The sequence below is a fragment of the Eucyclogobius newberryi genome, unplaced genomic scaffold (assembly GCF_026437365.1).
Source record: "Eucyclogobius newberryi isolate DKJ021-1_F unplaced genomic scaffold, fEucNew1.0.hap1 SCAF_6, whole genome shotgun sequence".
NCBI lineage: Eukaryota > Metazoa > Chordata > Actinopteri > Gobiiformes > Gobiidae > Eucyclogobius > Eucyclogobius newberryi.
This window is the reverse complement of record NW_027316278.1, coordinates 10,174,842-10,200,575: the sequence shown is the minus strand read 5'-3', so window position 1 is coordinate 10,200,575 and position 25,734 is coordinate 10,174,842. Positions and strand designations below refer to the sequence as shown.

The 25,734-nt window shown below is 41.0% G+C and overlaps 1 protein-coding gene across 3 annotated transcripts; it reads right to left on the bottom strand.

Annotated features, from left to right (window-relative positions):
• Positions 1-1,160: 1,160 nt before the first annotated feature.
• Positions 1,161-18,318, bottom strand: lhx2b (LIM homeobox 2b). Of its 3 annotated transcripts, XM_072433704.1 has the most exons (6): positions 18,104-18,318; positions 17,619-17,781; positions 16,528-16,730; positions 14,345-14,715; positions 7,998-8,203; positions 1,161-1,467 (listed from the first exon to the last, which is right to left on the bottom strand). In XM_072433704.1, the coding sequence occupies exons 2-6, from the start codon at positions 17,736-17,738 to the stop codon at positions 1,177-1,179; spliced, it is 1,191 nt and encodes a 396-aa protein (XP_072289805.1). In that variant the 5' UTR covers positions 17,739-17,781; positions 18,104-18,318; the 3' UTR covers positions 1,161-1,176. The 3 variants fall into 3 exon arrangements, with proteins under 3 accessions (XP_072289805.1, XP_072289803.1, XP_072289802.1); XM_072433702.1 differs by lacking the exon at positions 18,104-18,318 and having other exon boundaries at positions 14,345-14,712; positions 17,619-17,838; XM_072433701.1 differs by lacking the exon at positions 18,104-18,318 and having other exon boundaries at positions 17,619-17,837.
• Positions 18,319-25,734: the final 7,416 nt, after the last annotated feature.

The window sequence follows — 25,734 nt, the reverse complement described above, 5'->3', positions numbered from 1 at the left end:
TTTAAATAGGACATCACGAGTGGCCGCGCCCCTACTTTGGGTCCAAAGTGTTCCAGCTCCACAGAAGTATTGCTATTATAAAAGCCAGTTCATTTATGATTTTCTTTCATCTAAACTGTGTATTTTACTCAACATTCTAGTTGGATGTGAACGGCGAGGTAATCAAAAAAGTATGATCGTGTTCAACGTATATCATGGGTACATAAATAATCCTAACCCAGTATGAAGACTTGATAAGTGAAAGGGTCAAAATAATACACAGCAAACTGCGTGTATCCCTCACTGTAATCCCTGTGGTCCCGGAGCGGGGTCAGAGGTCAGGACCGTTTTCCTGGACGGAATTCACCACCTTTCCAATTTTCAATCCGAGGGTAACGGTTCGAGCAGCAGCGTTCGTTCTCCAATGAGCTCAATCTGGTCCCGCCCCAAAGGAGGAGGAGCTTAAACTGTCACCGCGCCATTTCCACCTACCACCGCTGCTAGCACTGCACCTTGAAAATAAATACGAAAACTAGATCCATGAATAAATACTAAGAATGAGCGTGACGAGATGTTCCCGTTTGTCTTTAATTATAGGTTAATACAACGCAAATCATAGAATAACTCATAAGTAAAAGTCACGATGATGAAGGACATTTGGAATTATTTATGTACAACAAAAACTGCATCCAAATATTTGCATCTTGCCCTCCAGTTACTTCAATGCCTTCAGTATGTAGTATTATTTGTAGTATAGTAGAAAAAAAACAAACAACTCTTTCTACTTCAGGAAGGCTCCTCCCAATGGGCGGGTCTTACCACAGAACAGTATTAATATCGGAGTTCTCGACCTAAATTCTGTTATTGACAATGACTCTTGGATGAGAGTCGAAACGTCTATTTTTTCAAACTGAGTCCAGATGACTACAACTGAAGCTTTTTCTACTATGGAACACGCCTGGACGAAAGAGGGATTACACCGACATTATTTGTAGTACTCATATCAATGGCGAAGGGAAAGGTTGATCTACGGAGCTGGAATTCGCTTGGACCCAGGAAGTAGCTTCACGCCGCGCTCACCCGCCGGCCCCACAGGGAGGTGCTCACCCGCCGGCCCCACAAGGAGGTGCTCACCCGCCGGCCCCACAGGGACACCCCCCGGGGCTGTTTCACAAGGGGGGGGGTTGAGGAGTTGCATCAGAAGAGGCTGGTCAGCGTGGTCTGTGAGGGGCTCCGGCACTCGTGAACGTCCAGCCCGCCCGCCACGGAGGTGAGGACGGAGGTGACGGTGGGCATGGTGGGGTTGGTTAAGTCCGTGAGCGTGGTGGGCGTGCTGGAGGGGCTCATGGAGGCGTTGGAGATTTCGGAGGCCGGGCCGGAGGGGGTCCCGCCCGGCAGCGTCGACCCGTCCGACGCCTTGTCCACGCCGGTGCTCTCCTGGCGCAGCAGGTTTCGCCTGAACTTGGCCCTGGCGTTCTGGAACCACACCTGGGAGGAGAGAGGAGGAGGAGTTATGGGACGTTACATGCCGTGTGGTTCTAAAGTTAAAGTTTTTTTTTTACAAAATCATCTTATTGAGGCGTGTATCGTGCGTTCTCTTGTCTTATTTTACCCTAAACCCTTTTTATTGCAGTTTGCAGTTGATTTTCCTGTTTCCTGATGACATAGCACTATGATAGTAGGCAGAAGAAAGGCATTAAATCATAAAAACTAAGTATGTCCCATGAATGCACAGCAAAATTACACCTTCCAAAACCTAGAGAAATACTTGTTTTAGGTAAAAATGTCCTTGAAATAACCTTCATAATTTCACTGAGTTAGCGTTTATTTAGTAGAAATGTCTTAAAACATGGATAAGTCAAATTTTTGGCTAGATTTAAGTTGAATTTAAGACATTTGCAGTGTGTTTAGGTGTAGACCATGTGGCTTGAGAACATTTCCATTACAAACAACAGAAAACACAGGGCTGTAGAGAACATACAGTCAATCCAGAATATCACAGATACCAAATGTTTAACTTTACATTGAGGAGAGCCGGCAAATAAAACAGTATTCATAGTAGTAGTAGTACTTTCAGAAGCACCTTAAACGTTCACTCGCTGTTCGAAAGCTCGAGTTATATGCACGTTACTCCTTTCCATGTACTTTTACTTCCCGAAGGCTACTTCCCGGGTTTAAGCGGGAAGTCCATTCATCCAAAAGGAGAAGTAGCGAAAAGCCGCGGCGCTACAACGCTACAACGCTACAACGCTATATGAAGTATTTGTGTTCATGTGTACAAACAAGTGAATGACGCACCCTTTTTCTGGGCGAAAACCCCTTTGTGTCTGTGCAGAACTTTATGTCGACCAAAACGAGGGTTAAAACGATGGCGTTACCCGCGGCAACATCTTGAATAAGGCGGAGAGCGAGCTGCAATTGTAAGAAATCCACCTAATTCTCATGTATATACTGTGTACTTCGAGTAGTAAGTACACAAACAGAATCAAATGAGTTTAATAAAAGTCATAATGTTGAGTGAATAGACGTAATAAGAACACTTCAGTCAGTGCAGAATCAGTCTGATAAATCAATGTGACATGCTACTAACATTAAATTATACATCTGAAAGAAATTTACATGCTTTTATTTATGCATGTGAATTTTGGAGGAATACTGTTTTATCATTCCAGACAGATATTACACTGAGAGTGGAGTAAGAGGCTTTATTTAACTCTATTATTGACCGTTATGAGTCCAGGAAGAGCACTGTACATTCAGACAAGCTGTGCCGTGCGCCTTTCCATAGATCAGACCTGTAACTTGGCCATTTGTCGTCCCCCGCTTGTCCCCATCAAGACAGATATGTGTACTAATGCTGTACTGTACTGTGGACTTCTTAATTACTTCTCAATTATTGATTTATTATTCTTTTTTTGTGGTGAAGGGTCAGCTAAATGCCGTAATGCGGAACGTTCCAAGCAAAGCATCGACATCGCTATGGAGACGAACGGGTACCGCCGGAGAAGTTGCGCAGTGCAGCTTTAAAATCCTCTGTATTACATTGTCGTTGGTCAAAGTATCTCACAAACTACAGTTCTGGTTTGGTTTTTGTCGGTTCGTTCACGTTTTAAAACTGTTTTCTGTCCACAAAAATTGGCCTCAGTTGTAAAAAGAAATGGAAACAGAGCGAGACAGGAGAGACATTCAGAAGCAGCCACACATTCCCACTCAATCTAGTCCAATTTCAGTCCCAGTTAAATCCCAATTTCGACATTAAAACAGAGCGAATCGACAGAAGTTTCGACGTTACATTTACGACCAAAAACAAATCCACGATATTTCAATTATTGCAAGTTACTTTTCTTCAGACTTCCAACTGTTGTTTGCTGTAGTTTTCTTTTCTTTTTTTTGCCACGAAACAACTTTCTAGCCGACTTTCAAACACGCCGCGCGGACGCCTCCCTCACCGCGGACGCTCCCATTAGCGTTGCCCGGGCAGCCAGCGTCTCCGCGTGCGCGTCGCCATGAATAAAGGAATAAAAGGCCGCTTAAATACACAGCGCTGCCTTCTGCCGCCGACCAGAGTCACTTTCTGAAGCGGAGGAAGCCGCCGGTGGCTTCTGAGCGGCACAAAACGGCTTTCATGTCCGGTACTTGCAAAGCCGCGGCCGCTCGCTTTTAATGGGGGTTCTTATCTCCGCCATGTGTGCGCGGAAATACGGATCAGCGGGAGGACGAGGGCGGAGACAGGTGATGGGTGAGACGCCGTGTACTCGGGGGGGAGTCGTATTCAAGAATCAATGATGTGTCTTTGTCCGGGGGCTTACTTTGGCCCAGTTCTAGTCCCGGTTTGGTCCCCCCATCTGGTCCAGTTTAGCTCAAGTCCAGATACGCAACTTTGGAGAATATGGTACTTTTTTTAGTATTTTTAGCGAGGCTAAAGTTGCAAACTCAATTTCGATACTGAGGAATACTCGATTCTCGATGCCAGTTTCAATACTACGATGCTAATTAAAAATGCTAATGCTAGTTCTTTAGGTTTTAGACATTTTCAATACAAACTCGCACTATTTTCTTTGTTAAATGTTCTGATAAAGCTCACAATGATTCTAAAACTGTTCACAAAGGTAGTATTTTGTCCCGTTAAAGTGCGGAATAAACTGAGGAATACGCAATTCTCGAAGCCAGTTTCAAATACTACAATGCTAATTAAAAATGCTAATGCTAGTTCTTTAGGTTTTAGACATTTTCAATACAAACTCGCACTATTTTCTTTGTTAAATGTTCTGATAAAGCTCAAAATAATTCTAAAACTATTCACAAAGGCAGTATTTTGTCCCGTTAAAGTGCTTTTTTTACTATTAATACTTGCTGAAATGAGTATCTCGTTTCAATACTACAATGCTAATTAAAAATGCTAATGCTACGTCAAGGTTTTAGACATTTTTAACACAAAATTGCACTACTTTCTTTATTAAATGTTCTGATAAAGCTCAAGATGATTCTAAAACTGTTCACAAAGGCAGTATTTTGTCCCGTTAAAGTGCTTCTTTCACTATTAACACTCGCTGAAATGAGTATCTCGTTTCAATACCAGTTTCAGTATCGATTTGCATCTGATTTTTGATACTTTCGACGACACTTAATTGTAGTATTATCTTGACGTAACCATCATTTGACCAATCGCCATGTCACATCCAAATACATCCACATTTCTTGACATATAAATATTTGTTTTGGGCACATTTCATTACAAAAAATTGCACAATCTGTTTTTAAATCAGTGATAATAAAGCCGTTTCTCGTTTGAAAGTTTAACACGTTGCATATTTTTGTACGTTTTGTCTTATCAGATGAATATTAAGACATAAATTGAACATATAGTGTGTCAGTTTTTATGTCTTTTTTTAAGATTTTGCAACTCCAACCACTTTTCATACACATTAAAACGAACATTAAACCATCAGATGGATTAGACTTTTTGAAAACTGACATATTTTCTCTCTTTTTTTTTTTTTTTTTTTTTTACCCCCCTTTCTTTCTTTCTCTCCTTCCCTTCCGTATCCGCGGTCCTTTTAATAACTGGACAGACAGAGTAGGCAGTGTGAGGACAGCGGCGCCGGCGGAGACGTGATGCTGACGGAGCCGTGGGATACAGCGGCTGTGAAATCTTCAGTAACGGGCGCCCAAACTGAAGCGTATCAAAGCAAAACGCCGCCTTTGTTTTCTCCCAGCGTTAATTAAAGCCGGCGCGTCATTTTGTACCTTCATCTGGCTCAGGAGGAAAAAAGAAGAAGGAAAAAAAAACATATTCAGAAGCTTTTTGTTTCATTTCGTTCTCCCGGTCCCCGAGATAATTCTGTCGTCTTTGTGGGAATCAGACGGGGCCTTATGAAGATGAGACTGCGCGTTTGTTTCACATTCTAGCACCAGAGATTTTAGATGTTTTCTTTTTCAGAAATTGTCAAAAAAAAACAAAAAACAGGCACCAATTTGAAGAAACTATATTTTGTCTGTGTCGTCAACATAAATGAACAAAAAGGCTTTTCTTACGCGCGATTTGTCGGATTGTACGACGCTTTAGAGGTGATTTACACAGAGAAAATAAAGATTGTTTGAACTTGGTACAATTGAGTAATGATCATCGTAAAGTTTAAGTATTTTCATTTCGACTCAGTTTTAATTATATTTATGAAGCTGCGTCTGTCAATCAAATACAAACAGCTTCTACTTTGATCGAAAACATATACTTTTTACTAATACTTTTAACTAAACTCTGATCGCAGTTTTATTTGATGAACTCTGTTGTCTTTTCATACACAATCTACTACTACTACTACTACTACTACTACTACTACTACTACTACTACTACTACTACTACTACTACTACTACTACTACTACTACTACTACTACTACTATTACTACTACTACTACTACTACTACTACTATTACTACTACTACTACTACTACTACTACTACTACTTCTACTACTACTGTCATCCACAAATATGTATGAGAACTCCAAATATGCAGCAGTAGAAGAAGAAGTACTCCTCAAGTAAAAGTACAGATATAGAAGCAAAGCGTTACTCAAGTAGAAGTATCACATTAACAAACCGACATAAGTATTAGAGTACAGCTTTAAAAATGTACTTTTGACCGTGATAAATAGTTGTTATTGGTCATCAGAAGATATGTCCTGCTCATTTATACTGAATATAATCTGATTTTGCCCCAAAACGTTTGTCCAAATGAACCATTCAATCATTTCAGCAGATTAAAACCATAAGAATGTATTTATTTATGTATGTGTATATGTTTAATTATTTGTCTGTTGACTGTTATTTTGTATTTTTATTTCCCTCTTTGTCCAAAAATATAGATGTCTTGACTTTTACTTTTCAGCCCTGCTCAAGAATATAGTGGAGTAGAAAGTATAAATACTGCTCTCTAACGTAGTGGAGTGAAAGTAAAAATGTACTTACGAACAGCACTTTTACTTATGTACTTTGTTACTTTCCACCACTGCAAATAAGTAACAATTGTACAGGTTGTTTTAGAGATATTTGTGTTTAACTTCAGCTTTACTGCTTTTTTTCTTTGTTTTGACATATTTTCCTGTGTCTTTATTCTAAAAAGTCAGAGGCGGATTTGTACCCAAGTAAAAGTACATATACGTGGCTAAAAATGTAGGAATAGTAGCACATACTGTAGTAGAAAAGTGCAAATGTGAGCGCTTCAGAAAGACTTTTATTCCTGCTGAAATTAGACTGTTTAATGTACATGGTTAACTGAGTTTATATTTGTATTATCTGTCAGTCAAGTACAAGTACAAGTACAAGTCCTGCTGCAGTAAAAAGTACAGTAAATACAGTTACTAGTGACGTTTGACATGATTATCATTTTAGATCAGTCTCTCACAGAAAACTGGATGAATTAAAACGTTCAAAGCTGAATTCAGTTGATGCAGAGCAGATTTTGTGCAGATTGTAGCTTTTTACAATTATACGACTAAAATTAGACTCAAGTACAAGTACAAGTTTGAAAAGCGACTCCACTGTACTGCACTTGGACACAGGACGACTGCAGCGCCACAGCTTTGACATAATCATGGGTTTAGGAAGTGGAAGTCGACCAAAGAAAGTCCTGGACAACTAAATATATATTGATTATTCGGCTGAAATGGGTGCGTGGCATAAACTCTCAAAAATCTCACCCAAACTGCACAAAATCACTCGGAAATTAAGTGTTCGTGAGTAAAAAGGCAAATTAAACTCAAAACCCAAATCTCCCATTTTGTTGATTTCCCGTATGATTAAAAATAACTAAACTAGTTGGCACGGTAACACACATTTGACACCGTTGATCGATTAACCAACTGATTAATCGACTAAAAACATACAGCTCTACGCGGGTTTCTGCTTCTATTGAAGGCAACGTTTGGAGGGCGTTTCACCATTCAAAATATATATTCTTTAATGTAATTTAGTCCTAATTCTCCACCCATATACATCAAATGTCACAGGAGGATCTTGTTCAATACTTTACTCATTTACTTGAGTTACTTTTTGATGAATAAACATTTTTCAGCTCATTTTTCAAATTATCAAACTATTTTGGATTTATGTGAAAAGCATGAAAAGACTGACATGGACAAGTTTTAAATAAGACGATTCTAAAACCTTTGATTACAACAATCTCCAACAGTTTTGAAATAACTCAGAAACCTACACTTATAACACAACTACAACGTGTCTACATCTTTATCCTTATGCTTTTTGTCTTGATATTCAACTTTTTCATTCACATATTCACACTATTTCTCAAAAACGCATCTCTACCACACCAACCTCAGCTTAAATATCAAAAAACAATTCAAATACCGTATCCAAATCTGAATTAACCTAGGTTCGTTCGACCGACTGAACCACTGAACACGTTCCCGCTTCTACACGAGTCACATTTCTGGCACGTTTAGCTTCTCGTTTCCCCCCCCGGGACACAATCGCGTGTAAACTTGGGCGTGCGTTTTACCTGCAGGACTCGCTTGGTGAGGCCGGTCTTCTGCGCCAGCTGCTTGAGGTCCTTGGCGTCCGGGTTGTGGTTGATGGCGAAGTAGGATTTCATGGTTCGGAGCTGGTGGTGCTTGAAGGAGGTGCGCATGCGTTTGGTCTTCTGACTGGAGCTGTACTGAGAGTCCCGGTCCATGGACTCGCCGTCGTTCTCGTTACAACTCAAGGCTGAAGACACAGGGACAGACAGGCTGTTGAACATTGTGGAACTGCAACGCGGCGCGAGGCGGCGGTCCCGATCGCTTTGTCATTGCGCGGAATTTTGGACGCGACGGAAACGATATTGCATCCGTATTCTCATTTGGATTGCGTTGGGAAATGTATATCGAATGCATACAGGTAAAACTCTTTTCTTGCTTGGTTTATTTTGGTCACTTTCCTCTAAAAATAAAGGGTTTTATGGGTGAGGTGACGGTCCCGATCGGTTTGTCATTGTCGTACACGATCGCGCGGGATTTTGGACGCGACGGAAACGAAATTGCATCCCTATTCTCATTTGGATTGCATTGGAAAATGTATATCGAATGCAAACAGGTAAAACTCTTTTCTTGCTTGTTTTTTTGTTGTAATTTTCCTCTAAAAGTAAAGGATTTTCTATACAAACAGCAAAAATAGTGTCCTAAAGATGTTTCATTATTTTATTCAATCTATAGATTTATTCTGGACATTGCAACTTTAAAGGTCGTTTTCTCGAAATGCATTTTTCTCCCACAGAGACATAAAGATCACAACTTAAAGAACTTAAAGTAGCACCTAAAACACACCAAACTGTACAATCTTGGACTGAACAGAAGGATTTGTTTTTATCTAAATCCAAGCTTGATTTATTCCAATTTTAAATGTGAAAAGATTTGGCAAAAATGTGAATTTTAGGCCAATTTTTCTGTCAAATCTAGTTTACACAAAAAAAATTAAGATATCCAAAATCCACTCTGTATTTTGTATTATCCTGTCAACAAAATGAACCAATAAATTCAAACCTGTCAATTTTTTCAGACATAAATGTTCTAAATTATGTGCAATTTTGACCGCTTTTACACATAAAATGCCTTATTTCTAGATGAAAACATGACATGATTAAAAAGTTGTAATACATTTATTTCTTACATTTATGTGAGTACATGGCAGGAGAAGTTTCAAATTGATATCTCATAATTTCATATTTTTTCCTATTCACCTGCAATGTCTTGATATAAGTTTTCCACCGGTTTACTTTGATGAGGCTCATATTTGAGAACCACAGTGTTAGATATGAGTATAAATATTGAAGAAATACATATATATACTACAAAAGTATTTCAAAATGACGCAATAGAATAGAGGCATCATTTACAAGATCATGTTGTACTTTTATCTGGAGTTAGTAGCGTGTAGTAATAACTGAATTATTCTATTTACAAAGCATTAGTTCAACATTGAGTCAGATGTAATTTCTTATACATCAGCAGAAATCATTATTGACATATTAATTAATGCTTTGTCATTGTTTGAGAAGTGAGTGATTTTAACGCATTATAACAGCTCCAAAACTCAAAATCACCAAAAAAAAATCTACAACTAATTTGTTCATATTCCACAAAACATTTATGCATATTTATTCATCTCTAATGCTGTGTAAATAATGGCGAGTGATGACGAGTAAAACCCAACATGTGTATTTATTTATCTAATTAATATTTATGTTTAATGTATAAAAAAACATTCCAACAACATATGAAGAAGAAAAAAATCAATAAATGCCAAAGAAATCTGATTTATGATGCCAAACATGATCTAATCTAAGAATTTTTGCACGTAAATATGAAAAACCATGATTGATTTTTAAGTTCAACGCCATGTGCAGATGACCGAACGGGCCGGCCTCCTGTCCTGACGGTTTGTGACAATTTGTGACGGTTTGTGTCGGTTTGTGTCGTGCAGAGGGTCGTCAGTTCTTGTCCCGTTGCTTCCTCGTTGTCATGTGCACTCATAAAAATGTGTGTCGTCCAGGCCTTCGGTGTGTGTGACCCGACAGCTGCTGCTCCAGATGTGGACCATGCCCCGCTCCCTCTCTCCCTCGTTCCTCTGGGCAACGAAACTGCCCCGATGTGCCTCGCTTTTCACATCAAGCGTTTGGATATAAAGCACCAGCACTTGATTTTTTCACTCGATAACGATTAATGCAGCAGTTTGAGAGCATCATTTTTCAACCGTAAAGGTTTTGACACATCCTGACGTACACTATATGAGTCCAGCTGTTTTTAGTTTGATACTTTTTGGATTTGAGTTGTATTTCTGCACGTTTACTTTGGTCTTACATCTGTTTTATAGTTTGATGTGACATTTATATTCGTGCATTATTTAGCTAGACCTGCACTTTTGCTTCAATTGTCCCTCGCAGACACATAAATGGAACATAATGTCGATTACAAGTGGCAGATTTGTAATTTTCTGTTTTGACATAGAAAAAATAATATAAGACATTAAAACACATCAATACACATTTACTAAATTATAGGGTAGATATGTTGTTTTACCAAAGACACAACACATTATTTTTCTTTTGTTAACTTTAAATAAAATAAGTCTGTTTTGTTGCAATAGATAAAATAATAATGGTTGTTCTGGAGATATGCTAAAGTAGAATAAGTAAACATTAAGTATTATATTTAAAAAACAAAAAAAAGTGTTGCAAATGAGCTGATACAAATTAAAAAAGCTTAAAAAATGTATATATATATATATATATATATATATATATATATATATATATATATATTTCTGCACATTTGTGGTTATTTTCACCTTATTTGAACCTAAAGGATACTTACAGGCCCAGCCCAGCAAAACGTCTAGTAAAATGCTATAGTATTGTTTAAATATTGTCATTAAAAATATATGTTGAGATATTAATGACGACACAACTTCTTTTTTACTTTCACGTAACAAATTAAAACCCAAATTTTGAATCCTCCGCTTATCGCATCATTGAAAGTAAGAATTCTTTTCTTTGACCTGTTTGCCAGAGTCCATGTCCGTTTGTTCGTCCTGCACACACTTTAAAGCCCTTGTCTCTTGTTTTGTCTCTTGTTCCACTTATTTAGAAAATGTCCCACTTTTCCATTGATGCCACATGAATAATTAAAAAAAGTGAGATTTACTTTTTTTTCCTAGCTTTTTTTGCAAATAAATCAAGACTTTTTGTCGTTTTGTTGGCACCAGATGTGGGGAAATTATTGTTGATTTGGAGATAATACAAAATCAGAATAAATCTTTTATTATTTATACTATTTTTAAAAAGCCAGATATATATCATAAATCTCACAAACAAGAAAAGTGTTCTCCTTTTGTGGTCAATTTTATGATCCATTCACATTTTTGTGCGTTACATTTGGACCTCAACCAAAGCTTTTACAAACACATTTAACACATTCCTTATGCACAGTGAAAGAATCGTGTGAATATCGTTATGGAGATGAGCAAAGAAAAAAACTACTTGATATTAATTTATGCAATTATTGTCCCATATTGTAGTTGGCACCAATTTATCATAATAAATGCTAAAACAATTTTTTTCACCACAGTTTTTATCAATGAACTTATACAAAAACTAACTTTAAAGCAGGACGTTTTGGACAAAATAATAATTAGTTTTTTTTTGTCTTCATTTTGGTCGATCTGATTTGCTCTTTTCAAAAACAAAACATGACTTTTAATAAATGATTTAACGAACATTAACTATACCAACTATTACTCTCCAGTGCCATTTGATGCAACAACAAAAAAATATATCAGATTTCTTCCTCAAAAGTCTAACCTCTTTTCTAAACCCCATTTTTTGTTTAGTTTTGAATTATTTGTTTGTTTCCATGAGTGTTCACATGTTCACATTGGCAGTGGACCACATCCCTGACGATCAAACATCACTGCATCTCTCCTCATCTGTCGATTAATCGCCCTGCCCTAGGCCACTTGTCTTCTCTTCTTTCCCTCCTTTCCCCTCATTTCGATTCCTCCTAAAACACTCTCCCCACAGCACAATCCCACGTAGGCTCGCGCGCGCGCCCAGTACACCCCGCACCCCAAAGTGGGAGACACACAGCATTTCTTGCGCGCACCGCCTTGTATTTGTCCCGTGCAGTCTGCAGACTCCTTGGCACGGGCTGAAGTGTTGCTGCGTGCCTCAACAGTTCGATTTCTTCAACGCAGAAGAAGAAGAGAGCGGAACGCACCAGAATAACACTTATCTTAATTAGGCTGAAACAAATGCTGCCGACTGGACCCGGCATATGTTCGGCCTACTACATTTTAAAAGCCTCGCAACGCTTGCCTTTCCTGTCTCTCTCTCCCTCTCTCTCTCCTTCCCCTCTTCTATTGACACTATTTGTGCATTGACTGGTGAATGGCACGTTTTGGCCGCGTGCGTGTGGCGCGGCCGGTGTGTTCAGGTGCCAGCAGTACCCGCTGTGGACAGGAGAGGGCGCACCGCGGCTTCCTCGAGGGCCACAGTGACAACAAAGAGGTGTTTTTTCTTTTCTTTTTTGTCTTGGCTTTTTAAAAACAAAAGGATTCTCACAAGGCTCTAATCAGTTTGATTTTTGGTGATTGTGTTTAGGCTGTAAAAGCTGTTTTAATTAGAGTTAAATTGTGCACGTTTTGTTTCGTGCATAATCTTCTTTATCACAGCGTGTGACAAAATAAGAAGCTTTCTGATGCTCCATCCACATTGCAGGTCAGAAGTAACTATTTAATCTTATTTTTTATACGTTGTGCCAATGGGAAACATGTTTGCAATTGTATTAATACGTTAAAAGTGTTAATTGAAACTGTAACTAAAAGGTCTGCTACAATTCTTCAGCAAATATAGAATAAATGCTCATATGAAAAAAATATTTCATACAAAAGACAGCAACGATATTGAATAAAAATGTCAAAAAAGAAGCAATAAAACACTTCATTTGTAAATATTTTATATATAGAAGCCTTCAGTCAGCACTTTGCAACATTTATCTGGTTAATAATGCCAATAATAATAATTTTAAAAGTTGTCGACTAATTGAGAAAAATAATGACTGACTATTCTATTACTAAAATAGCTGCCACTTTTATAACTATCTTTTGCATGAAATTAAGAAACACTAGGATAACTTTTTTTGTCTCACATGGGGAAATATTGCTTAAAAACTTGGGGCCAAAGCTTCAGAAAATGAAATTCCAGAGCCAGTATTTAGTGAAAGAAAGTGATTGTATTCCCTGCTCTCTCTTCCAGTGAATAACTCATCAAATCACATTGATCTGACTGGTACACACCCGCTTTGGCCCTGTCCCAGTGCAAAAGGGGCTCCAGCAGTGAGTGTGTGTGTGTGTGTGTGGGAGGAGTGGGGCTTTGGGGTCTGTAGATGTCTATGCGGCCTGACAAGTGGAAAAGGGTGAAGGCAAAATCCGGAACATCAAAAAACTTCAGCTCTTTATCCCCTGAAGTGGACAGAAATAAAGGCTTCTCTTCTTGTAGACCGCAAACGTAACTATAATCTCCTTTTACAACACGTATGACATATATGCCTGTAATATTTAAGTCTGACTGGTTATTTAAAATGCTCCCAAACTAAGTAGAATCATGCTCAGAGTAAAAAGAAAGGAGAAAAAAAGGCCTGACCCGGCAGTGCTGAGAATGAGTTCAACTTTGGTTTCGCCTCCGCGCTCAGGCAGGAAGCGTTCTGTTCAGGCTTATTCATGCACAATGTTTTGGCCCCATTTTTCAACAAGGAACTCTCCCAGCTCAGATGAAGACAACATGTTTTTAATAACGCAGGAACACAAAAGGAGACGGGAATAAGAATGCACGTTAAACCATGTTTTAGTTTCATATATAAAGAGGATGGACTGAAGTTTACAAAAGTGAAGCTATTTATAATGTTGCCATTGGTTGGCTATAGGATGTAATATTGAATGAGCTGGGATTAAAAACACTGCTTAGTGCGTGTGTAAGTTGTGATAAAGCTATTATGAGAGTTGGAACAGACACATAAGCCCTATAGGAATGTTCAGTTAATCTGTCAGCTCTAATCAGCTCCTGCTCTCTCTCTCTGCATAACTCAGGATTCTGCTCTTATTCACTGCACTTTGTTTCACGCGGTCCCACGTCCTGCAGGCCCCTGTGCGGCAGGCCCCTGTGCGGCAGGCCCCTGTGCGGCGGGGCACCTATAGGCCCAGTGACATACATTTGAAAACAAAACAAACCTGCTCGCTCCCGCTCTTGACTCTTTCTCAGGGTTTATTAAATGCACATAAACGCAGCATAAACTACATTCTCATGACGTCATGTCTTACCTGCATTATAAGCCGCGAGCTCTGCTCCAGGCCCGGGACTTTTCCTCTTCCGTGGCCGGCCTTTCTGCACCGTGCCCACGCCGTTGAAGTAGGATAGTCCGAGCGTGTTGGCCGGGCCCAGGCCTTTGTGGCCCACCACGTCCGCGTGGTTAAAGTGAGTGTGATATTCTCCCTGGATCAGAGTCTCAAAGTGCAGGCGGCAGTACACCAGGCTGTCCTTCATGCCAAAGTGGTCCCCGGTGGTCAGCATCTTGCTGCACGTGGTGCACGTGAAGCAGTTGAGGTGGTAGACCAGGTCCCGCGCGCGCATCACCATCTCGGACGCTGAGATGCCCAGATGGCACCGGGCGCACCTCTGCACCGAAAATCTTCTGCGGACAAGACAGACACGGGATCAGCGGCTGCACTGCGGCCAGCGCGGGACACAACACTGCACAACACTACACAACACTGCACAACACTACACAACACTGCACACCACTACACAACACTACACAACACTACACAACACTGCACAACACGCACACAACACTGCACACCACTACACAACACGCACACAATACTGCACAACACTACACAACACTACACAACACTGCACGCACGCACACAACACATACACACACCCACACACACACACGCACACACACGACACTGCACACAACACTGCACACACACAAACACACACACACACACACACACACACAGACACAGTAAATAAGTTTGCGCTCTAAAGTCAAACATGCGCATAATTAACACCAAAATAGTGACAGATTGCATGTGAAAGAGAGATGAACTTCACCATTTAGTTTTTTTTAATGTATATTCAACTTTTTAATACACAACTTTGATACACTTGTATTTATTTGTTTGAAAATGAAAAATAAAGCATTAAAATAATGTGATTGTTTGTGTACAATTTTCTGCGTTACATTTGAGACAGTTTTCCACTTTGTTCAAATAAACTCCTGTTTTTTCTCCTGCTGCAGTTTGAGCTTTGTACTTTAAATGCCCCAGAAAACGTCCCGCAGGAAATAAAACAAAATAATATCTATATTTGGTCAATATGAAAAATAACACATCGTCCTCTGATTTTCCAATGCTCCACTCATCGCTTTAGTGCCGAGGGACTCCCTCTCCCTCTCCCTCTCCCTCTCCCTCTCCCTCTCTCTCTCTCTCTCTCTCTCTCTCTCTCTCCCCTCTCCCCCCCTCTCCCCCTCCCTCCCTCTCCCCCTCCCCCCCTCCCTCCCCCCCCCCCTCTCTCTCTCTCTCTCTCTCTCTCTCCCCTCTCCCCCCCTCTCCCCCTCTCCCCCTCCCTCCCTCTCCCCCTCCCCCCCTCCCTCCCCCCCTCTCTCTCTCTCTCTCTCTCTCTCCCTCTCCCCCCCTCTCCCCCCCTCCCCCCCCTCTCTCTCTCTCTCCCCCCTCTCTCCCCCCTCCCCCTCTCTCTCTCTCTCTCTCTCTCTCTCTCTCCCCTCCCCCCTCTCCCCCTCCCTCCCCCCCTCTCTCTCTCCCCTCTCCCCCCTCTCTCTCCCCCCTCCCTCTCCCCCCTCCCTCCCCCTCTCTCTCTCTCTCTCTCTCTCTCTCTCTCTCTCTCTCTCTCTCTCTCTCTCCCCTCTCCCCCCTCTCCCCCCTCCCCCCCCCTCTCTCTCTCTCTCCCCCCTCTCCCCCCTCCCCCTCTCTCTCTCTCTCTCTCTCTCTCTCTCTCCCCTCCCCCCTCTCCCCCCTCCCTCCCCCCCTCTCTCTCTCCCCTCTCCCCCCTCTCTCTCCCCCCTCCCTCTCCCCCCCCCTCCCTCCCCCTCTCTCTCTCTCTCTCTCTCTCTCTCTCTCTCTCTCTCTCTCTCTCTCTCTCCCCCATGAGGAAACTCAGGCTTGTTATGTGCAGACTAACGCTTAACAACGCGCTGCCACTGGAGTATTCTCCCAAAACTGCTTAGTTTTGATTTGCATGTTCTACTGCTCCTTCTAATATAACAATGCAAACCTGCGTTTACCGGATAAAAGTCTGTCAATAAACGGCCCATAGGTTCAAAAACGAACAATAACACGTTAGAGGAAAACTGTGCATTCAAATGTAAACAGTGGTCAAAACTAGAACGTAACTACTGCATTTAAATGTTTCAACTAGCCATGACCTTAAGTGTATTCTTGCTGCTGAATAAAGGGGCTCGTGTCTGACTGGCCCATACCTGTAGTAGTCCTCTTTGCAGTAGATGGAGCCGTCCTTGCTGAAGCAGGTCAGCTCGGACTCCAGGTTGAGTTTGCACTCGCAGCACTTGAGACACCGCATGTGCCACTGCTTGTCCACGGCCAGAAGGTAGTAACGGTCCGCGATCTTCCGGCCGCAGCCCGCGCACAGGGCCACGCGCTCACTGTTCAGGCACGGCATGGTCTGGACACAGGGACACAGGGACACAGGGACACGAGGACACGAGGACACGGTCAGTGACAGGCATGGACGTGTACAGGCCTAGCAGGGCAATAACGCGCCTGAAGGGTGCAAATGTGGCTTATGAACACATCTGTTCATCAGTGAAATATATCTGAATGTCCAAAACACGACTGTATTATTGTTCTGTGTTGTTCTGTTTCAACTGCACGCAAAAAGAAATGTAGGTATTTGTGTTGAAAATACAGCTGCAGAAATTATTGCGTGAAAACACATTTATGAATGAAGAGCCAACTTGGTAAATATCACTGTAATAAATAATTTAAGGAGAAAAAGACATGTGTTTTGAAACCATGAGCTGCTAAAATGTAGTTCCATTAGAATCGTATTAATACTGTTAAATAGTAGCATGAAAATAGCTAGCAGCATTTTAAACGATTTAAAAACACCAAATGCATTTATGTTGCTTTTTAAAATTAGTATTATTAAAAACACAATTGTAACTAATAATTTCCTTGTAATGCACATATTATTATTAGCCTAGTAAATATGTTATAATTTTACACAGTAAAAATAAATCTATTTTGAACGGCATTAGTATTTTATATTTTAAAAATATCAAAATGCAAAATATATAATAAGGTGGTGTGTTTGGTTTATTATTTCTTGCTTTTAATTTATATAGTTTGTGTAGAAACAGTTCAGCCACAGTTTTTATTTCATAAAACGCACAAATCTTGAAATACATTTAAAATAAACCCCGCCATAATTTCCCATGTTTGCGACTTTTGCCCATAACTAGAGTTTCAGGACAAACTACGTGGGCCTTGGAAGTTTCTCAAAGCTAAACCCAAACGAGTCACTGGTGGTGCAGCCGGCGCCGCGTCTTACCGTCTCGGACTCGCCCATGTCGATGGCGGAGCTGATGGCCGTGGACTCGCTCTTGCCTCGCCGCTCCATCTCCTCCACCACGCCGTGCACGTCGCTCCCGGGGAGGCCGTGGAAGAGCATGGTCGCCGCGGAGGGGATGATGTTGTAGATGTTCTCTTCGGATCTGCAAGCCAAGATGTCCATCAGAAGCGGGCACGCCACTCCAAAATAAAGCACTGCGTTCAAAAAAAAAGAGCCTCTTGTTCTTATGCCGCTGTGACAAGCGCGATCCAAAACCAGGGGGGGAAACTATGAGACACAAACTGGACACGTGTTCTCCTCCACACTACGTCTCATCTGCCAATGGAAACCGTCATCCGGATCTGTGCACCTCTCATTTCCTCACAAAGCTATCACTCAGTCAACGATTTGGTTCCAGTTGATCGCGGTGTAAGTGTCTAATATTTCTAGCCTCTCTCTTGTGCTGGTTTTTAAAACGCACGTACCAACTGTGGACGCCCCGCAGCCTCTTCCCCCTCTCCTTCTCCTTCTCCTTCTCCTTCTCCTTCTCCTCCTCCTTCTCCTCAAGCCGGGACTAATATCTCAGAATGTCGGCAGCAGTCTGCGAGGCATTGGCACAAAATGATGTCCCTCTTTTTTGCGCGCGGAACAGTCAGTGCAAGTGGCAGTGCCAGAGCCGGGCAGCAGATGAGACCTATAGCATCACGAGCAGAGGAAAAAATACATGTCCCAATCACCAAAAATGACCAAAAAAAAAATAATGACAAAAATGCAAAGAAGAAAAAGAAGAAGAAAAAGGGGCGCACGTCTTCTTCTTTTTTTTTTGCCTCTTCTCCAGATTAAGTCCAAGTTCAGGGATGTTCTTTGCAAAACACTTCTTTTTTTTTTTTTTTTTTACAATCCCTCGTCCTCCGCCGCCGCCGCGCTGTGTGTTTTCTGGTGACCGTGTTTGTGCGCTCGGTCTGCGGCTGTGCGTAACGCGGCGAGAGGAGGAGTTGGCTCCACGTTCGGCGGTGCGATGGGCAAGACTGGCGCTGGCACCCCCAAAAAAGCACCACGATCCTCCTTTCCTCGCGTCCCGCTTGGACTCCCCCCCCCCCCCTTTGCCTCCCTTATCAACGGGGCCCTGTTGCGTCACCGCGTAGCCGGCGCGTTCATTGGCTGCGCGGTCCAAAAAATGTGCGCCCTATACATACCCGCCTCGCGCTGGGATAAGAAGCAGCCGTTTGCGGAGGAGAGACCGCGGAGGAGCGAGAGGGGTCTTTTTTTGTTCTTGTGGCCGGGGCCCCGCGCGCGGATCACGCTCAGGAGGAGAGGGGGGTCTCTCTGCTGGGACTTTTACCCCCGAGGCGGCCGCTCCATGGCACCCGCCGCGAACAAGTGGCAGCAAGTGCAGCAACAACAAAAAATGAACAGGAAGAAAGCGCTCAGATTTGACTGTTTTTTTTGGTTGTTATGGTTTTAAAAAGGGAGAAATCGTTTTAAACATGACGTACGTTTCACTCTTAACTCGCTGTGGTGTGTTTGTGTGTCTTTGTGTGTGTTTGTGTGTCTTTGTGTGCATTAAAACATCTTCCAGTCGGTTATGTTTCCACAAGCATCTGAACGCTTCACACACGAGCCAATTAATCATCTTAGAAGCCTTTATTTTGAAATTGTTTTTGTGTTGTTTTCTTCCCCTTGAAGTTCCTGTTGGTGAGCTGCTTGTGCTTGTGCTTTTGAACATTTGGAGGTTAAGTCCTCCTCTCCCCTGTGGATTTTTGTGTCCATGGCTACAACATCTCAGACACAGCCACCACAATCCACACAAATCATTTTTTTTTTTTTTTTATCATTAAGGCTATGTCCTAAAATTCTAATTAATATTCGACCACAAGTAAGTCATTCTATTATTTAATTTAAACACGTGCGTTGTGTTCTAACATTTATATCCAAGGCTTTTTTATTATATATTTTTTAACATATTGCACTTTTATTTAGGAAAAAAATCAAATAACAATAAACAGGCCTACTATGCACCACCACATTTTTGAATATCATGGAAACAATATAATTACACACAAATACAAGCTGTATTTCGTGTGCGTAATAAGACTTTTAAACCTGTTTTATTCCATTGCTTTCTCCAACACTTGGACTGAAATGCGCAACCACATCTATTGTATTCTTCTACAGTATAGCCCACATAATCTGATCCCGGATCGGTTCAGTCTAATTAGCTCTCTGCTCTTAATTGGGGACGGGGCTGGGGGGCAGTGGCTCGTATCGGCGGAGGACACAGAAAGGAGGGGTTCATTACAAGACAAGCCTTCTTTTCTGTTGTAAAGGAGCAAATGACACGCCACAACCTCAAGACCTTTGCAAATATATATTTATTTCCACGTGTTTTTAAATGACTCTTCACTCGTTTGTGTCATTTTTACACCTTATAATCCATTTACCTCATCACGCCTGCAACCAGAACTACTTCGTCTGGAATTTATGCGCATTCAAATTCAATATTTATCACTTATTTGCCAATTGATAATTTACTCTTTTTCCTTTTTCTTTTTTTTTTTTAAATCTCCACACCTGTGATTCCCCTCCCCTGACGTAGCGTTTAGGCTATTGTGAAGTTTCATAGCACAAATATGATGTTAAGCTCCTAAATCCTTATGCAAATGAGGCGTGCGTAATACCCCTAATTGAATACATGCATATTTATCATGGTGCCTTTATACATTAAACATAGCGACAGCGCGGGCATGTCTAGAGGCGTGTATGAAATATGATATTAGTAGCTCTGGTTTGAGATTAAGGCAAAAGGAGATCAGGTTGTGTCTCCTCGTGTCAGCGGAGGACGCGCGCCTTTTTTTTTTTCTTTTTTTTTTTGCACGTTTGTGGCGATAGTAATTTAACTTTTAAAAGGCTGTAAATGCAAATGAAAGGATGAAGAGCAGTAGTTTGTGTACAGCGTAATCCTGTGTTTCCAGAGCAATCACAATATGATAATGTCTGAGCGCGTGAAGTTGTAGTAGTTCAAATAGTCCAATATTTAATTCATCCGCGGTGAGTTTATTTAAAGGAGAAAAATGTGAATTAATTACACTCCACACACTCTCCCACCGTCCTCCCCCCTCCTCCCGTTCCCTCTTTGTCTTGCTCATACTTTCCTTTTTTTTTTGTTACGTGGGGGCAGCAGACTCACATCTTCAGCACTTGAAACGAACGCCACTGAATCAAAGTGCTGCTGCCACCGGTGAAAACCGCAGCTCCGCGTCACCGGCACCGAATATTACCGGGAGCGCAGCCTCATTTACACTCGTGAGAAGGTTAAACTCTGCTCTGAAGCGCACGGGAAATGAGTGCAGATTACGTTTTGCATACGTTTATTGCTGCTTTGGTTAAAAATCGTGACACAAAAATGAACAATTGTAATTAGACTTACAATAAAATGAACAATTGCTTTGTTTCTTCTTTTCTTTTTTCTTTATTTCTTCAATAAACAACAGCATATCTTACTAACGTTATATATATTGAACAATAGGCCAATTTTGTATTTTTTTGTTCCTTTTTTGTATTTATATTCAACTAATACCTATTCAATTTACTTATTTCATGTCTTTATTTTATCATATAGTTTATATTCCGACTGTTATTATTCATTGTTTTATTTATTTTGCACCAAAATGGCCAATTCTGATTAAGTCCATATGAATCAAATGCAATCCCCAGTGTTCATTGTATTAATAACAAATTGAAATAGCCTTATTACAAAATAAAATAAATAAATAAATGAAATTAAATAACACTAAAACGGTCACTTCTGTACTTGAATTCATGACAGGTGTGGCAGTGTTGGCCACGTATTTTCTTCTAATGCAACGGAATAAAAAAATAAATTCAAATGCACAATGACACACACGTAGTAACAAATATGATTAGTTTATTTATTACGGTCGGGCATGTTAATGACACACATGAGGTGAACAGACAGGTTTGTTGCCATGGGCTCAATTCCATCCATTGTCCCGGGTTCACTCTCACAAACACACTCTCATTCACACACCAGCACACTGTGTTTTTAGTGACATTATGAGATTACAACTCGGCAGAACGGTGTTATATATGGTTTTATATCAATATGCAACGACTTCCATGACTCGACCATAAACAAATGTTCCTTTTTCAACTGGGCTTATACAGAATGTTTGACCCAGGCTGTACGTTATACTGGCCCAGGCTGTACGTTATACTGGCCCAGGCTGTACGTTATACTGGCCCAGGCTGTACGTTATACTGGCCCAGGCTGTACGTTATACTGGCCCAGGCTGTACGTTATACTGGCCCAGACTGTACGTTATACTGGCCCAGGCTGTACGTTATACTGGCCCAGGCTGTACGTTATACTGGCCCAGGCTGTACGTTATACTGGCCCAGGTTATACTGGCCCAGGCTGTACGTTATACTGGCCCAGGCTGTACGTTATACTGGCCCAGGCTGTACGTTATACTGGCCCAGGCTGTACGTTATACTGGCCCAGGCTGTACGTTATACTGGCCCAGGCTGTACGTTATACTGGCCCAGGTTATACTGGCCCAGGCTGTACGTTATACTGGCCCAGGCTGTACGTTATACTGGCCCAGGCTGTACGTTATACTGGCCCAGGCTGTACGTTATACTGGTTTATGTGGGACAAAAGGTGAGAACATAATATAACAACACAGATTAAAAATTCCTACAGTAGAAACAGAAAATATTCCAGGATGTGCGATGGATCCACCTGGAAAAAGGCGTGTGTCTCCTGGTTCTGATGGGCCAAAATATCCACAAATCTCTGCTGGAAAATGAAGGGATTAGTTGTGTCTAAAAAAAAAAATCAAAATAAAAAGTACGTCACAGATTCACCCACACAAAGTAAATCAGCCAAAAATTTGATCATTATCTGATTTCTTGGGTTATCAGATTATTGAAATGTGATGTAAACAGTTGAAGTTCATTTGTAAAAGCAGATGGGTCAAATTTGAATTAAAAAAATGCAATTTAGTCTTTATCCTACAGTGTTTTCAAAAGCCATATCTATTTTAGTGCAATAAAAACATGCATCTGTCTGTTCTTGAGCAAAACCCCTCAAATCTACAGTTGTAAAATGGAATAAAAAACAACTTTGTGACCGATTTTTTAAACGGAGGCTTTGTTTTTTTTGCAAATGAGTGAAATCTGATGTGAGTAATCTGATTTCTGCCCGAGTCTTCACACCTGAGCAGGTTTTGGCAGGAACAACGGTGCCAAAAAAGGGCAAACTAGTGCGGCAAAGGCCGAAATGAATGAGAAAATGTTAAAGAGTGAAAGAGTTCAAATCCGTTCTTAAACTGACATGTGTCACCAGCGGTTTTGATGATCAGATTTCTCTTTTGAATGTAAACACACGCCAAATATCTGATCTAATGATTGGTTTATCTGGTTATTTTGTGATTTTTCCTGGAGATTGTGATGAAAATTGATTGGTAAAATTGCTGAACCTTCTCCGTTCTGTGGCGTCATGATTCAGGGCAGTTTACTTTTTGGGTGATGTAAATGTAAACTCACTCTTCCTATTGGTCAGCCTCCGTCAGGCTCTGAGTGAGTGACAGGTGAATTTAACCAATCACAGTGAAGAATGAACCAAGGAGAAGCAGATCCGATGACTTTAATTACCTTTTAATAGCACATTTAAAGACACTTACTTAATCTAGGCCCTATCACCTTCTTTCTTCTACCAGGAAAAATGTATTGACAAGTTAAACTTTAGCTCCTAATTAATGGTTGGAAGAGAAATAAAACACATTAACGAAGAGGAGGCTCATGGTTCTGCTGCTGCTGTGGAAATGGAGCAGAAGTGGCAAATATGTATTAAATGGTACTAAATGTTAATCTTAAAGGTGTATTGTGTAACCATTCCACCCTCTCACAGTAAGAATGCATGTTTTTATTGTATTTTTCTAGCAATAAAAACACTTGTAATTGAATAAAAGCACAGCGGATAAGGTTGATGCCTATAAAATTATTAGGTTTATGGATAATTGTAATTATTCAGGTCACAATATAATCATAAAAACCAAAAAATAATAATTGTGACAGTTTTGGAAGCAAAATTAAGTATTTTAATTTCATTATAGACCAAAAATAGACCTAAAAGACGTTTTTTGTCACATTTCACTTTATTTAGTTTTTCAGAAAGTTGGTCACAAACTTGAGGAAAAGTAACATGTTAGATCACGAGAATTAACGAAAAATAAAGATTCCTCTGTCTCAAAAATCGCGAATAATCGTTAAATTGTGATTTTTTTCTCATAATAATCCTAACACTAACATTTGATATCGAGACGTTCCAATGTGCAAACTCCAGGCAAAGAAACAACATCTCCCGCCACAATAAAACTTACATTGCGCATCTTTAACTTGGAGATTTCCCATTGATAATCCTTATACAAGTTACACGTTGTACACTTATTCCAGAAGTACGCTGTCCTTATGCTGCATCTACGCGCCTTATGTTAAAACAAACCCCGACTACTTCCATTTTTGCACGCAGCTGTGAAAAGCCAGCTAAAAGTTTCCTCTAAAGGTGCTCGAAGCGATAATGAGCTGTGTGATAAGAACCAAAGACGAAAACACAACTTTAGCCATCACCGTATGACAACATCAGCTGCCACAGGGCAACGCAAACAACCACAAGTTAGTGATAATAGCCACTTTGGAGACGTGATAAACACATATCGCTAACTTGAGGCTTTCAAAATACAACATCTGGCCTTTTCCTTGTGCATGCCAGGCCCACAAAAAACGCTGACGCCGCCGAATCTGATTACGCCGTGTCCCGTAACGATTCCCAAACAGGGGCAGCCGTCAATAACAAATCTGCATTTCTTACAAAAACATGGGCCTCATCAAGTCGCCGCGGTGTTTTTGATCTCGTCTGGTGTAAGTGGGATTGTGCGTGGAGGTAATCGGGGCGGGGGGAGCCGGTGGAGGGCGGGGGGGGGGTTACGTGCTCTCTGGAGGCGTAGATTTTGCTGTAATTAAGAAAAGGAACAAAGCAGGAGAGACTAAAAACACATGAAAGAGTGGAAGCACCTAATCACGCTAGCATCGCCCGCTAGTAGCCGCGCCGGCGCACACAATCCGACACGACGGCTGTGATGGACGGTGTGGCGGTAAACAAAAGGAACCTTTACCTTTTACGCAGTCGCAGGTGGTAGTTCAAAGCGAGTCCCAAAAGCTAAAGGGGACAAAACGGACTTTTATGAGCTTTGTAAAACAGTTGGAGGAATCCTGCGTTGTCCTGCGTTCAAGGCTCGAGCGCTCAGAACATGTCTTACCCTCTGACTTCACTGCGCTGTATTTACTATTCAAAATGCTCTGAAGCCCGGGTCAGTGCAGCACCCAGACTTCTGCTCATGTATCAGCCTGGAGAGTGATCAGGTCAGGACAATTAAGAATTAATGCCGATCGGTCAAAGCGGAAGAAGCAGAGAAATCCACATGTTTTTGAATCCAGTTGAGAGAAATGTCTTTTCCATCCACGAATGCACAAAATGTCTCTCTGTGCACGTTTTAAAAAGATGAATCGTCCATATTTCTGCTAAAATGGGCTGAAGTAAAGTATGTCCATTGTCCAATGTTTGTTTTGTTCAGTTGGACGCTGTGACCACTGGTGGTTCAGGCCCAGACGCAGAGTTTGTGAACTCACAAAAATCACAAGAATCCCTCTTGCTGGCAAGGTTAGCTCGTACAAGGAGAGTTCAACAATGTCATGTCGTTATTTTTCGACTGTAAAAACAAGTTACTAATGGAAATCCACTGCTTTCTGCGGTGAAGTGCCACTCTGAGTCTCAGGTCTGCAGTTTGAACTGGAAGTCAAGGGACACTTTATTATCATTATCAATATTGCAATTTATCATGAAAAACAAAACAAAACAACAATCATAATTATCCACATGTTACTGTTTAATAATCCCTGAAAAGGCACAATGTCTTTTTCCATATGAATGAGGCTTTGTCAAATTAAATGTTAAAACGTTGAAATGCCCAATTTGAAGGTTTGTTTGGGGAAAATACATGTGCAGAAATATTTGTTCCAAAAAAGAACCAGATTT